This window comes from Somniosus microcephalus, chromosome 4 (genome assembly GCF_052327205.1).
Source record: "Somniosus microcephalus isolate GS21.2 chromosome 4, FLI_Smic_1.0, whole genome shotgun sequence".
Taxonomy (NCBI): domain Eukaryota; kingdom Metazoa; phylum Chordata; class Chondrichthyes; order Squaliformes; family Somniosidae; genus Somniosus; species Somniosus microcephalus.
In genome coordinates, this window is record NC_140990.1 from 14,814,490 (window position 1) to 14,829,417 (window position 14,928).

General features: G+C 48.8%; 1 protein-coding gene across 1 annotated transcript; it reads left to right on the plus strand.

The window, feature by feature from the left end:
* Window positions 1-2,173: 2,173 nt before the first annotated feature.
* Window positions 2,174-12,702, plus strand: LOC147118335 (immunoglobulin lambda-1 light chain-like). Its single transcript, XM_085983713.1, has 3 exons — window positions 2,174-2,257; window positions 9,506-9,859; window positions 12,184-12,702. Exons 1-3 carry the CDS (start codon window positions 2,212-2,214, stop codon window positions 12,525-12,527), a joined length of 744 nt encoding a protein of 247 aa, XP_085839839.1. The 5' UTR covers window positions 2,174-2,211; the 3' UTR covers window positions 12,528-12,702.
* The last annotated feature ends 2,226 nt before the right edge of the window (window positions 12,703-14,928 follow it).

Consider the following 14,928-nt stretch of genomic DNA (forward strand, 5'->3'; position numbering starts at 1 on the left):
CAAAGAAAGAAAGAAAGAGAGAGGGAAAGAAAGATAGCAGAGAGAGAAAGAAAAACAAAGGACCTTATCCACTGCTGCGAATTCAGGAGTTTAAATATTTTAACACAGGCTGTCTGGAGAGATGATCCCAGTACTAACAAATCAAACTAGGGTTGTCGCTGGTGACGGCAGTTCGGAATTTAATTGAAATTAAATATAAAATTAGGAATCTCACAGTCTTCTAATCGATATATTCAGCATTCGTGTGTGAGCTAGCTGTTTTTACTTGCTGTGATTTAAACATCGAAGCCTTCAGGAAAAAGCGCGACTTTAATTATTAGAATTAAAATCTTTCCCAATCTCATTGTTAAAATAAGCCCCACTGCCTCCCACATAATATCTCAGTCAATGTGGAGAAGCTGGGGGTTGTTCTCCTTAGAGCAGAGAAGGTTAAGGGGAGGTTTAATCGAGGTGTTCAAAATCATGAAAGGGTTTTGATTAGAGTAAATAAGGAGAAACTGTTTCCAGTGGCAGGAGGGTCGGTAACCAGGGGACACAGATTTAAGGTGATTGGCAAAAGTACCAGAGGGGGGAGGATAATTTTTTTTACGCAGCGAGTTGTTGTGATCTGGAATGCGCTGCCCGAAAGGGCGGTGGAAGCAGATTCAATAATAACTTTCAAAAGGGGAATTGGATAAATACTTGAAGAGGAAAAATTTGCAGGGCGAAGGGGGAAAGAGCAGGAGGTGTGGGACTAATTGGAGAGCTCTTTCAAAGAGCGATGGGCCAAACGGCCTCCTATCTGAGCTGTAAGCTTCTGTGATCGCCAGTCCGCTCTCATGAATTACGAGGGTTCATTTATTTCCTGATTCGAGGACCTCAATGGACCAGGTGCCTTTTTTAAAAACCCGCATTTACCCCTCAAGTTAAGGTTCGTGACTTGAACGGTATTGTGTGCGAGGCTTGAAGGTTCCGTTATAATCACCAAGTTCCACCCTGACCCCCCCAAAAAAGTGTCTGATGGAAAATGAGCAATCTTATGTATCATGGAATAGTGCAGCACAGAAGGAGGCTGTTCAGCCCATCGAGTCTGCGCCGGCTCTTTTGAAGAGCAACTCAGTCAGTCCCACTCCCCCCTCCGCTCTTACCCCATATTACAACAGTGACTGCACTTCAAAAAGTACTTGCTCCATTGGCTGTAAAGCGCGTTGAGACGTCTGGTGGTCGTGAAAGGTGCTATATAAATGCAAGCCTTTCTTTTCATATCCCTGCAATTTTTTCTCCTTCAGGTGTTCATCCAATTCCCTTTTGAAGGCTGCTGTTGAATCTGTATCCACCACCCTATCAGGCAGAGCGTTCCAAATCCTGACCACTCGCTGCGTAAAAAAGGTTTTTCCTCATGTCGCCTCTGGTTCTTTTGCCAATCACCTTAAATCTGTGTCCTCTGGTTATCGACCCTTCTGCCAATGGGAACAGTTTCTCTTTAGTTACTCGATCTATACCCTTAGTTTAGTGTGCTTCCTGACATCACCCCTGAACAGCCTGGCTCTAATTTTAAGGTTATGCCCCCTTGTTCTGGACTCCCTGCACCAGAGGGAATTGTTCCTCTCCATCTACCCGATCAACTCCTTCAATCATCTTAAGCACCTCAGTTAGATCACCCCTTAATCTGCGAGACTTGAGGGAATACCAGCCTAGTCTGTGCAACCTGTTCTCATCATTTAAGCCTTTTAGCCCCCATATTAGCCTGGTGAATCTGTGTTCCACCCCCTCCAAGGACAATACAGCCTTCCTGAGGTGCGGTGCCCAGAACTGGGTCTGACCAGAACTGGAACTCCCTCCCTAACAGCACTGTGGGAGTACCTTCACCACACGGGACTGCAGCGGTTGAAGAAGGCGGCTCACCACCACCTTCTCGAGGGCAACTAGGGATGGGCAATACATGCTGGCCTTGCCAGCGAAGTCCACATCCCGTGAATGGGTGAGTTGGCCAGCTGTCCCTCTCGCTGTGTGGAACCCTGCCCCCTGAACTAACGTCACAAACCATTCCAAGCCTCCCCTCGGCCAATGAAAGTTCGGAACGTAACCATTTGCATCTTGGGGTCGTCCGAGTGGTCCTGTTTGAATATTATGCAAAGACCTGCTTCAATGCAAGCCCAACCTACCAACCCTCGGCCCCTATAAGAGCAAGGAGCTGAGGCAGGCTCAGCAATCAAGCAACGGAGTCCAGCGATGGAGGCAATGCATAGGATCTTCATCTTCCTCTTGTGTCTCACAGGTCAGTGGCTGTTTGGTACCTGTTTGATGGTTGATCTGTTGAGCAATGTAAAGACACAGGCTGTGATATGCAGGGATCTTGGGTGGTAGCCGGAACTCAGTCGCTATCCAAGTCAGAAGGTCGTGTTCCGAGCCCCCGCACTCCAGAGACGCGAGCTCCATAATCCAGGGATCGGCACTCCCTCGGTTGCCAGTAACTGAGGGAGCGCTGCACTGTCGGAGGGGCAGTACTGAGGGAGCACTGCACTGTCGGAGGGGCAGTACTGGGGGAGCACTGCACTGTCGGAGGGGCAGTACTGAGGGAGCACTGCACTGTCGGAGGGGCAGTACTGAGGGAGCGCTGCACTGTCGGAGGGACAGTACTGAGGGAGCACTGCACTGTCGGAGGGTCAGTACTGAGGGAGCACTGCACTGTCGGAGGGGCAGTACTGAGGGAGCGCTGCACTGTCGGAGGGACAGTACTGAGGGAGCGCTGCACTGTCGGAGGGGCAGTACTGAGGGAGCGCTGCACTGTCGGAGGGGCAGTACTGAGTGAGCACTGCACTGTTGGAGGGTCAGTACTGAGGGAGCGCTGCACTGTCGGAGGGTCAGTACTGAGGGAGCACTGCACTGTCGGAGGGGCAGTACTGAGGGAGCACTGCACTGTCGGAGGGTCAGTACTGAGGGAGCACTGCACTGTCGGAGGGTCAGTACTGAGGGAGCGCTGCACTGTCGGAGGGGCAGTACTGCGGGAGTGCTGCACTGTCGGAGGGGCAGTACTGAGGGAGCGCTGCACTGTCGGAGGGTCAGTACTGAGGGAGCGCTGCACTGTCGGAGGGTCAGTACTGAGGGAGCGCTGCACTGTCGGAGGGTCAGTACTGAGGGAGCGCTGCACTGTCGGAGGGGCAGTACTGAGGGAGCGCTGCACTGTCGGAGGGGCAGTACTGAGGGAGCGCTGCACTGTCGGAGGGGCAGTACTGAGGGAGCGCTGCACTGTCGGAGGGGCAGTACTGAGGGAGCGCTGCACTGTTGAAGTTGCAGTCTTTTGGATAAGGCAGTAAACCCAAAGCCTCTGTCTGCCCTTTCAGGTGGACATAAAAGATCTGACAGCCACAATTGGAAGAAGAGCAGGGAGGAGTTCTCCCTAGTGTCATGGGGCCAATATTTATCCCTCAACCAACATCACTAAAGAACAGATGATCTGGCCATTATCACATTGCTGTTTGTGGGATCTTGCTGTGTGCAAATTGGCTGCCGCATTTCCTACATTACAACAGTGACTACACTTCAAAAGTAATGCATGGGCTGTAAAGTGCTTTGGGATGTCCTGAGGATGTGGAGATTGCTATATAAATGCAAGTTATTTGCTTTCTTTCTCTCTTTCTGACTCTATCTTTCTCTTCTTTTTTTTTCTCTCTCTTTCTTTCTGTTTATTTCTCCTTCCAACCCTAAATTCTTGCCATCACCAAGACTGCCTATTTCCACCTCCGCAACATCGCCCGTCTCCATCCCTGCCTCAGCTCATCCAGGCCTTTTTTTACCTCCGGACTCGACTATTCCAACGCACTCCTGGCTGGCCTTCCATCTTCCGCCCTCCGTAAAATTGAGCTCATCCCAAACTCTGCTGCCCCCGTGTCCTAACTCGCAGCGAGTCCCGTTCACCCATCACCCTCCCCTGTGCTCGCTGACCTACATTGGCTCCCGGTCCGGCAACACCTCGCATTTAAAATTCTCATCCTCGTGTTCAAATCCCTCGCCACCCCCCCTCCCTATCTCTGTAACCTCCTCCAGCCCCACAACCCTCCCTCTCTCTCTAACCTCCTCCAGCCCCACAACCCTCCCTCTCTCTCTAACCTCCTCCAGCCCCACAACCCTCTGAGATCTCCGCACTCCTCCAATTCTGGCCGCTTGACCAGCCCCGATTTCCATCGCTCCACCATTGGTGGCCGTGCCTTCAGCTGCCGAGGTCCTGAGCTCCGGAAATCCCTCCCTGAACCTCTCCGCCTCGCCACCTTGCTCTCCTCCTTTAAGTCACTCCTTAAAACCCAACCTCTTTGAGCGACCCTTTGGTCACCGGTCCTAAAGGGCCAGAATTGGCTGTGGTAGAGCATCGAATGGTGTCTGCCGTTAGTTAGAGATGCCCCTGCACTCTTCAGCTCCTAACCGCACAGTGAGGGAAACAGGGCATCTGGGATCTGAGTGAAAAGGACAACCGGGTATCTCCTTAACCAAGCAGATTGAAGGATTGGGAAATAAACAGAGGAAGGACTGAGAAGGAGGGTGAATTAAAGGGGGTGAATTCAATGTCAAATCAGGTACAGAAAGAGAAAAAATGAAAGATTGGATTAAGAGAGAAAAGAGACAGAAAGGACAAGTAAGAATTTTTTTTTTGTTTAAATTTACAATTTGACATTTTAAAAATCTACCCGCAAAATGTCAATACCTGAAGGAACGAGACTCCGCATTTGTAATTGTTAGTTTTCGGTGTCAGAGGGGTTGATTGGAAAAAGAAAGAAAGACTTGCATTTATATCGTGCCTTTCACGACCACCGAACGTCTCAAAGTGCTTTACAGCCAACAAAGTGCAGTCACTGTTGTAATGTGGGAAACGCGGCAGCCAATTTGCGCACAGCAAGCTCCCACAAACAGCAACGTGATAATGACCAGATCATGTTTTTGTTATGTTGGTTGAGGGATAAATATTGGCCAGGACACCAGGGATAACTCCCCCCTACTCTTCTTCGAAATAGTGGCCGTGGGATGTTTTACGTCCAGCTGAGAGAGCAGACGGGGACTCGGTTTAACGTCTCATCCGAAAGACGGGTTGGCAGTAATTCGTACTTATCACGTCGTTAACAGGGTACTTACGCTAGTGATGACAAGAGCTAACTTTCCGCGGCGAGTTCAACGGGCAGTTAGTGGGACAATACAGCAATTCCTTAAAAAAACGGAGGGGGGGGCCGCCGCTAAGGGCAGGATGCCGTGTTCGCAAAGCCAGCGGAGAATCCGGCGCAAATGGGATGGGCAACCTTTGGATATTGGCGTTTAACCGGGCATCTGCCCTCGCCTGAAGTTGCTGCACCATTTACCCAGAAATAACGGTGAGCGCCATTAACCTCAGCGTTATATGGCAGCAAACTCTGGCCCAATATCTCCTCGTGTGACTCGGTGTCAAATTTTGTTCAATAATCGCTCCTGTGAAGCACCTTGGGACGTTTTACTACGTTAAAGGAGCTATATAAATACAAGTTGTTGTTGTTCTCTCTTTCCTTTTTTTCAATTTCGTCTGCTAACAGAAACTATATTTTTTAATCTTTCCCGCAACTCCATGTTTGAACCCCTCCAATTTTATATAAGATAGTCACTAATAAATCCAATGGGGAATTCAGGAGAAACTTCTTTACCCAGAGAGTGGTGAGAATGGGGAACTCGCTGCCACAGGGAGTGGTTGAGGCGAATAACGTAGATGCATTTAAGGGGAGGCTGGACAAGGATAGGAGGGAGAAGGGAATCGAGGGTTACGCTGATAAAGTTAGATGAGGAAAGACGGGAGGAGGCTCGAGTGGAGCATAAACTCCGGCATGGACTGGTTGGGCCGAATGGCCTGTTTCTGTGCCGTATAGCCTATGTAATCCTGTGTAACTATCCCTCCTCGTCCTTCTCAGCCTTTGGCACGGTTGACCACACCTAAACTCCGGCATTCCCTCCCTAAACCTCTCCGCCTCTCTCTCTCCTTTAAGACGCTCCTTAACGCCTACTTCTTAGGGTGGTGAATCTGTGGAATTCTCTAGCCCAGAGAGCTGTGGAGGCTGGGTCATTGAATGTATTTAAGGTGGAGATAGACAAATTTTTGAACGATAAGGGAGTCAAGGGTTATGGGGAGCGGGCAGGGAAATGGAGTTGAGGCCAAGATTGGATCAGCCATGATCTTATTGAATGGCGGAGCAGGCTCGAGGGACCGATTGGCCTACTCCTGCTCCTGCTCCTGGTTCTTATGTTCTTAACCAAGTCCCTATCCTAATATCTCCTTATGCGGCTTAGGGTCAAATTTGGTGTGATAATGCTACTACTAAGCGACGTTTTACTATGTTAAAGGCGTTGTATGAATGTAAGAGTTTGGAAGAATGAGAGGGATCTCATTGAAACTTATAAAATTCTGGCAGGACTGGACAGACTAGATGCAGGAAGGATGTTCCCGATGGTCGGGGAGTCCAGAACCAGGGGTCACAGTCTAAGGATAAGGGGTAAGCCATTTAGGACAGAGATGCGGAGGAATTTCTTCACCCAGAGAGTGGTGAACCTGTGGAATTCTCTACCACAGAAGGCGGTTGAGGCCAATTCATTAAATATATTCAAGAAGGAGTTAGATATATTTCTTAAGGCTAAAGGGATCAAGGGATATGGGGAGGAAGCAGGGACCGGGTACTGAATTTGGATGATCAGCCATGATCTCATTGAATGGCGGAGCAGACTTGAGGGGCCGAATGGCCAACTCCTGCTCCTATCTTCTATGTTTCTATGTAAGGTATTGTTGATTGCTTTTGGATGTTCACTGTGTAAATTGAACTGACATTTTTTTTTAATTGCCCTTAATGAGTTGCTATTTATTTGTTTTGAGAAGAAGTTAGAAAATATATTAATTTCCTATAAGCGTAGAGTGTAGAAAAAAGCCCTCGTTCTTCAAAGTGCTTGAACTGTTGAGATGATCGCGGTTGCATTGGGACAGTTGAACGCAGCCTGGCAGCTGGATATCAGAAGCTAAGAGGCTGCTTGTGTAAAGCAAACTGTATATAACAGGGCACGGGCACAGTTAGATCGCCGGGGATTGTGTGTCTGTGTGTGTGTAAGCGCATAAACAGCGGAGGGTGTAGAGTACAATTCTAGAAAGGTTGAACCGGGCCTGGGCCTCTTTTCTCTTGAAAAGAGAAGGCTGAGGAGTGACCTGCGAGAGGATTTTAAAATTCGGAAAGGGGTTCCAATAGGGTAGACGTAGAGAAGACGTTTCCACTCGTGTGGGGGAAGAGTCCAAAACCAAGGTGCCATCAATTTAGGGTAGGATCTCATTGAAACTTATAAAATTCTAACAGGACTGGACAGACTAGATGCAGGAAGGATGTTCCCGATGGTCGGGGGAGTCCAGAACCAGGGGTCACAGTCTAAGGATAAGGGTGTGGTGATTATTCTTTATGTTTAGTAAGAAGTATTGTGATTGGTTGTTTGTTTCCTGCCTTGGGATATATGCTGTAATCTCATTGGTAGTTGATGTCATGTGATTTGTGGTGGCCATCTTAAATTCAGTTCTTTCCAGCCTTTAGTTGGGACTGGGTGTTGAAAGATGTGCTACAGGATTTTTAAGTTAATAAAGCCTAGATTAGAAAGGCAAATCTATTCTTCATTTCAAAGGGGTAGGCCATTAAGGACAGAGATGAGGAGGAATTTCTTCACCCAGAGAGTGGTGAACCTGTGGAATTCTCTGCCACAGAGGGCGGTGGAGGCCAGTTCATTAAATATATTCAAGAAGGAGTTGGATATATTTCTTAAGGCTAAAGGGATCAGGGGATATGGGGAGAAGGCAGGGACCGGGTACTGAATTTGGATGATCAGCCATGATCTCATTAAATGGCGCAGCAGGCTCGAGGGGTCGAATGGCCTACTCCTGCTCCTATCTTCTATGTTAGTCACTAATAAATCCAATAGGGAATTCAGGAGAAACTTCTTTACCCAGAGAGTGGCGAGGATGTGGAACTCGCTGCCACAGGGAGTGGTCGAGGCGAATAGTGTAAAGGCATTTAAGAGGAGGCTGGAGAAAAACACATGAGGGAGAAAGGGAATAGAAGGTTATGTTGATGGGGTGAGGTGAAGAGAGGGTGGGAGGAGGCTCGTGTGGAGCAGTTGGGCCGAATGGCCTGTTTCTGTGCTGTAGACGCGATGAAAATGCCAAATCAGGTGGAGAAAGAGAAATAAAAAGAGGGAAAGAAAGATTGGATTAAGAGAGAGAGAGAGAGAGAGAGAGAGAGAGAACTGAGACAGAAAGGAAAAGTAAGAATTTTTTTGTTTAAATTTACAATTTGACATTTTTTTTAAATCGCCCTGCAAAATCTCACCTCCTGAAGGAACATAGAAACATAGAAGATAGGAGCAGGAGTAGGCCATTCGGCCCCTCGAGCCTGCTCCGCCATTCAATGCAATCATGGCTGATCATCCAAATTCAGTACCCGGTCCCTGCCTTCTCCCCATATCCCTTCATCCCTTTAGCCTTAAGAAATATATCCAACTCCTTCTTGAATATATTTAATGAATTGGCCTCAACTGCCGTCTGTGGTAGAGAATTCCACAGGTTCACCACTCTCTGGGTGAAGAAATTCCTCCTCATCTCAGTCCTAAATGGCTTACCCCTTATCCTTAGGCTGTGACCCCTGGTTCTGGACTCCCCCGCCATTGGGAACATCCTTCCTGCATCTAGTCTGTCCAGTCCTGTTAGAATGTTATAAGTTTCAATGAGATCCCCTCTCATTCTTCTAAACTCCAGCGAGTACAAGCCCAATCGACCCAATCTCTCCTCATATGTCATACGAGACTCCCCACTTGTAGTAGTTAGTTTTCGGTGTCAGAGAGGTTGACTGGCGGTCATTAACACTGATCACGTCGCGAACAGGGTACTTAGGCTTGTAATGACAAGTGTTAACTTTCCGCGGCGCGTTCAACGGGCAGTTAATGGGACAATACAGCAATTCCTTATTTTTTAAAACGGGGAGGCCAAGGGTGGGATGCCGCGGTCGCCAAGCCAACGGAGAGGCCGGCGCAAATGGGATGGGCAATAAATGCCGGCCTTGCCCACATTCCAGGACGGCAACTTTTGGATATTGGCGCTTAACCGGGCGTCTGCCCCTCGCCTGAAGTAATAAATAGTAAGAAATAACGGTGCGCGCCACTAACCTCACTGATAAATGGCAGCAAACTCTGGCCCAATATCTCTTAATATGGCTTGGTGTGAAATTTTGTTTGATAATCGCTCCTGTGAAGCGTCTTGGGACATTTTACTATGTTAAAGTTGCTATAAATACAAGTTGCTGTTGTTTTCTCTCTCTCTCTCTCTTTCTTTCTCCATTTCAGCCGTTCTCTCTATTTCTTTCTATCTCTCTTTCTTTCTTTTTTTTTTACTTTCTCCTTCCTTCCTACCTTCCTTCCTTTTCTGTTCTTTATTCCCGTTGCGTCCAGAGTCCTGGATAATGTCTTGTCCTTCTTTCGCCCCGCTCCCCCCATCCTCCAGGCGCCCGGCCGAACCCCGTCCTCCAACAGCCGCTGTCGGCCTCGGTTTCCGCGGGAGGGACCGTGACCCTGTCCTGTCAGGTGGAGAAGCTGAACATCAAAGACTACGGCGGCTTCTGGTACCGGCTGCGGAGCGGGCAGAGGCCGGAGTGGGTGCTCACCCACTGGGCGAGTGGCAGCATCAACCGGGGCACGGGCATCACCGAGCGCTTCCAGCCCTCCAGGGAGCTGACGAACAACACCTACCTCCTGAGCGTGAGCAGCGTGGCCAAGGCTGACACCGGGGCCTACTTCTGTGCCATGCTTTACAACAACCAGTTCCACTTCGGCAGTGGAGTCCACCTGCTTATACCCAGTGAGTAACCTCTACCCTACTGTCGTATCTACCAACTTATACACAACCGTAGGAAGACCACACTTGGAGCACGCAAAAGGATATTAGGAAAGCAAAGAGAGAGCATGAAAAATTCTTGGCAAGTAAAATCAAGGAAAACCCAAAGATGTTTCATAAATATATTAAGAGTAAGAGGATAACTAAAAAAAGGCCTATTAGAGATCATGAGGGTAATCTGTGTGTGGAGGCGGGAGATGTCGGTAGGGTTCTTAATGAATACTTTGCGTCTGTTTTAACAAAGGAGAGGGGCGAAGCAGACATTTCTATCAGGGTGGAGGAGTGTGAAATATTAGATGAAATAAACATAGTGAGAGAGGAAGTATTAAGGGGTTTAGCAGCTTTAAAAGTGGATAAATCCCCAGGCCCGGATGAAATGTGTCCCAGGCTGTTAAGCGAAGAAAAAGAGGAAATAGCAGAGGCCCTGACCATCATTTTTCAATCCTCTCTGGCTTCAGGTGTGGTGCCGGAGGACTGGAGGACTGCTAATGTGGTACTCTTGTTTAAAAAGGAAGGAAGGATAGATCAAGTAATTACAGGCCAGTCAGCCTAACCTCGGTGGTGGGAAAATTATTGGAAAGAATTCTGAAGGACAGGATAAATCTTCTTTTAGAAAGACACGGCTTAATCAAGGATAGTCAGCACGGATTTGTTAAGGGAAGGTCGTGTCTGACAAACTTGATTGAATTTTTTGAGGAGGTAACAAGGAGGGTAGGTGAGGGTAGTGCATTTGATGTAGCGTATATGGGCTTTAGCAAGGCTTTTGATAAGGTTCCACATGACAGACTGGTCACGAAGTTAAAAGCCCATGGGATCCAGGGCAAAGTGTCAAGTTGGATTGTCAAACTGGCTCGGAGACAGGAAGCAGAGGGTAATGGTTGATGGGTGTTTTTATGACTGGAAGGCTGTTTCCATTGGGGTTCCACAGGGCTCAATACTGGGTCCCTTGCTTTTTGTGGTATATATCAACGATCTAGACTTGAATATAGAGGGTATGATTAAGAAGTTTGCAGATGATACTAAAATCGGCTGTGTGGTTGATACTGAAGAAGGAAGTTGTAGACTGCAGGAAGATATCAATAAATTGGTCAGGTGGGCAGAACAGTGGCAAATGGGATTCAATCCAGAGAAGTGGGAGGTAATGCATTTGGGGAGGGCCAGCAAGGAATGGAATACACATTAAATGGTAGGACACTGAGTAGTGTAGAGGAACAAAGGGACCTTGGAGTGCATGTCCACAGATCCCTGAAGGTAGCTGGCCAGGTAGATAAGGTGATTAAGAAGGCATACGGAATGCTTGCCTTTATTAGCCGTGGCATAGAATACAAGAGCATGTAACTTTCTATGATTCTGGTCTCTATATCACATTTGGAGCACTGTGTACAGTTCTGGTCTCCATATCACACTTGGAACACTGTGCACAGTTCTGGTCTCCATATCACACTTGGAGCACTGTGCACAGTTCTGGTCTCCATATCACACTTGGAGCACTGTGCACAGTTCTGGTCTCCATATCACACTTGGAGCACTGTGTACAGTTCTGGTCTCCATATCACACTTGGAGTACTGTGTACAGTTCTGGTCTCCATATCACACTTGGAGCACTGTGTACAGTTCTGGTCTCCATATCACACTTGGAGCACTGTGCACAGTTCTGGTCTCCATATCACACTTGGAGCACTGTCTACAGTTCTGGTCTCCATATCACACTTGGAGCACTGTGCACAGTTCTGGTCTCCATATCACACTGGGAGCACTGTGCACAGTTCTGGTCTCCATATCACACTTGGAGCACTGTGCACAGTTCTGGTCTCCATATCACACTTGGAGCACTGTGCACAGTTCTGGTCTCCATATCACACTTGGAGCACTGTGCACAGTTCTGGTCTCCATATCACACTGGGAGCACTGTGTACAGTTCTGGTCTCCATATCACACTTGGCGCACTGTGCACAGTTCTGGTCTCCATATCACACTGGGAGCACTGTGCACAGTTCTGGTCTCCATATCACACTTGGAGCACTGTGTACAGTTCTGATCTGCATATCACACTGTGAGGACGGTGCACAGTTCTGGTCTCCATATCACACTGTGAGGACGGTGCACAGTTCTGGTCTCCATATCACACTGTGAGGACGGTGCACAGTTCTAGTCTCCATATCAAACTTGGAGGATGGCGCAAAGCTGTGGAAGGATTCATGTTGCTGATTAACAGTCTAGCAGGGTGGCAATGTCGTTGTTTTCATATCGGGGCCTGACTAACGCCTGCTCTTTCGTCCCACCTGCAGGCCATCCGCTCTCGGCGCCCTCTGTCCAACTGTACCCGCCATCGAGAGAGCAGCTTGCTAGCGCCAGCGCCAGCATCACACTCAGCTGCCTGGTCAGTGGCTTCTACCCGGGCTACCTGCGTGCCCGCTGGATGCTGGACGGCGAGGAGGCGGAGAGCGGGCAGAGCGCCGGCACGGCGGAGGCGGCGCCGCAGGAGGACGGCAGCTACAGCTGGAGCAGCTACCTGACCCTACCCGCCGACCAGTGGGGCGCCCACTCACGCTACTCCTGCGAGGTGAGCCACGAGTCCAGCCGAGAGCCCATCGTCCAAACCATCGAGCGGGAGACCTGCGAGCTGTGGTGAGCGCCCGGCAGAATCCACACCGGTGGCAACGCACTGCCGCACTCCCCCCCACCCCCCAATTAGCTGTGCGACATTGTTGTCAGGCTAACTCCACCTGAGCTACCCTACAGTGCAGGAAGAGCTATTTGTTTGCAATGTCTTATATCCTCAATAAATGGTCTAACATTGTTTTAAAGCTGACTTGTGTTATTGACTGTCGAGTGAAATGTTTAAACACCGTACGAACATAACAGGTAGGAGCAGCAGTAGGCCGCTCGCGCCTGCTCCCCCTTTCAATAAGATCATGGCTGGTCTTTGACCTCAACCCCACTTTCTTGCACTATCCCCATATCCCTCGATTCCCTTAGTGTTCAAGAGAATTCCGAGTATCTGAGAGCATTGCTTAAACAGAGCGATAAACTCTTAAGTACTGAGAATTTGGTTAGGCTACACTTGGAGCACTGTGCACAGTTCTGGTCTCCATATCACACTAGGAGCACTGTGCACAGTTCTGGTCTCCATATCACACTTGGAGCACTGTGCACAGTTCTGGTCTCCATATCACACTAGGAGCACTGTGCACACTTCTGGTCTCCATATCACACTTGGAGCACTGTGTACAGTTCTGGTCTCCATATCACACTTGGAGCACTGTGTGCAGTTCTGGTCTCCATATCACACTTGGAGCACTGCATACAGTTCTGGTCTCCATATCACACTGGGAGCACTGTGCACAGTTCTGGTCTCCATATCACACTTGGAGCACGGTGCACAGTTCTGGTCTCCATATCACACTGGGAGCACTGTGTACAGTTCTGGTCTCCATATCACACTTGGAGCACTGCATACAGTTCTGGTCTCCATATCACACTGGGAGCACTGTGCACAGTTCTGGTCTCCATATCACACTTGGAGCACTGTGCACAGTTCTGGTCTCCATATCACACTGGGAGCACTGTGCACAGTTCTGGTCTCCATATCACACTGGGAGCACTGTGCACAGTTCTGGTCTCCATATCACACTGGGAGCACTGTGCACAGTTCTGGTCTCCATATCACACTTGGAGCACTGTGCACAGTTCTGGTCTCCATATCACACTGGGAGCACTGTGCACAGTTCTGGTCTCCATATCACACTTGGAGCACTGCGCACAGTTCTGGTCTCCATATCACACTTGGAGCACTGTGCACAGTTCTGGTCTCCATATCACACTTGGAGCACAGTGCACAGTTCTGGTCTCCATATCACACTGGGAGCACTGTGCACAGTTCTGGTCTCCATATCACACTTGGGGCACTGTGTGCAGTTCTGGCCTCCATATCACACTGGGAGCACTGTGTACAGTTCTGGTCTCCATATCACACTGGGAGCACTGTGCACAGTTCTGGTCTCCATATCACACTGGGAGCACTGTGCACAGTTCTGGTCTCCATATCACACTGGGAGCACTGTGCACAGTTCTGGTCTCCATATCACACTGGGAGCACTGTGCACAGTTCTGGTCTCCATATCACACTGGGAGCACTGTGCACAGTTCTGGTCTCCATATCACACTGGGAGCACTGTGCACAGTTCTGGTCTCCATATCACACTTGGAGCACTGCGCACAGTTCTGGTCTCCATATCACACTTGGAGCACTCTGCACAGTTCTGGTCTCCATATCACACTGGGAGCACTGTGCACAGTTCTGGTCTCCATATCACACTTGGAGCACTGTGTACAGTTCTGGTCTCCATATCACACTGAGAGCTCTGTGCACAGTTCTGGTCTCCATATCACACTGGGAGTACTGTGTACAGTTCTGGTCTCCATATCACACTGAGAGCTCTGCACAGCTCTGGTCACTATACAGTATTACAAAAATGACACATAGATACTGGAGAAAGTGTAAAAAAGATTCACATGGATGATACCAAAACTGAGAGATTATAACTATCAGGAAAGACTGAACAGGCTGGGGCTCTTTTCTCTTGAAAAGAGAAGGCTGAGGGGTCACCTGATAGAGGGCTTTAAAATTATGAAAGGTTTTGATAGATTGGATACAGAGAGAATGTTTCCACTTGTGGGGAGGAACATAACTGGAGGCCATCAATATAAGAGAGTCACTAACAAATCCAATAGGGAATTCAGGAAAAACTTCTTTACCCAGAGAGTGGTGAGAATGTGGAACTCGCTGCCACAGGGAGTGGTCGAGGCAAATAGCATAGATGCATTCAAGGGGAGTCTGGACAGACATATGAGGGAGAAGGGAATCGAGGGTTATGCCGATAGATTTAGATGAGGAAAAACGGGAGGAGGCTCGAGTGGAGCATAAACGCCGGCATGGACTGGTTGGGCCGAATTGCCTGTTTCTGTGCCGTACATCCTGTGTAATCTACCACATAATAGATTTACTAGCACAAGTCCATGGGATGAAAGGG

Coding starts and splice junctions, on each gene's coding strand:
- LOC147118335 (XM_085983713.1), top strand. CDS start 2,212: ATGGAGGCAATGCATAGGATCTTCATCTTCCTCTTGTGTCTCACAG. Junction 2,258..9,505: donor CTTCCTCTTGTGTCTCACAG/GTCAGTGGCTGT, acceptor CCCATCCTCCAG/GCGCCCGGCCGAACCCCGTC. Junction 9,860..12,183: donor AGTCCACCTGCTTATACCCA/GTGAGTAACCTC, acceptor TCCCACCTGCAG/GCCATCCGCTCTCGGCGCCC.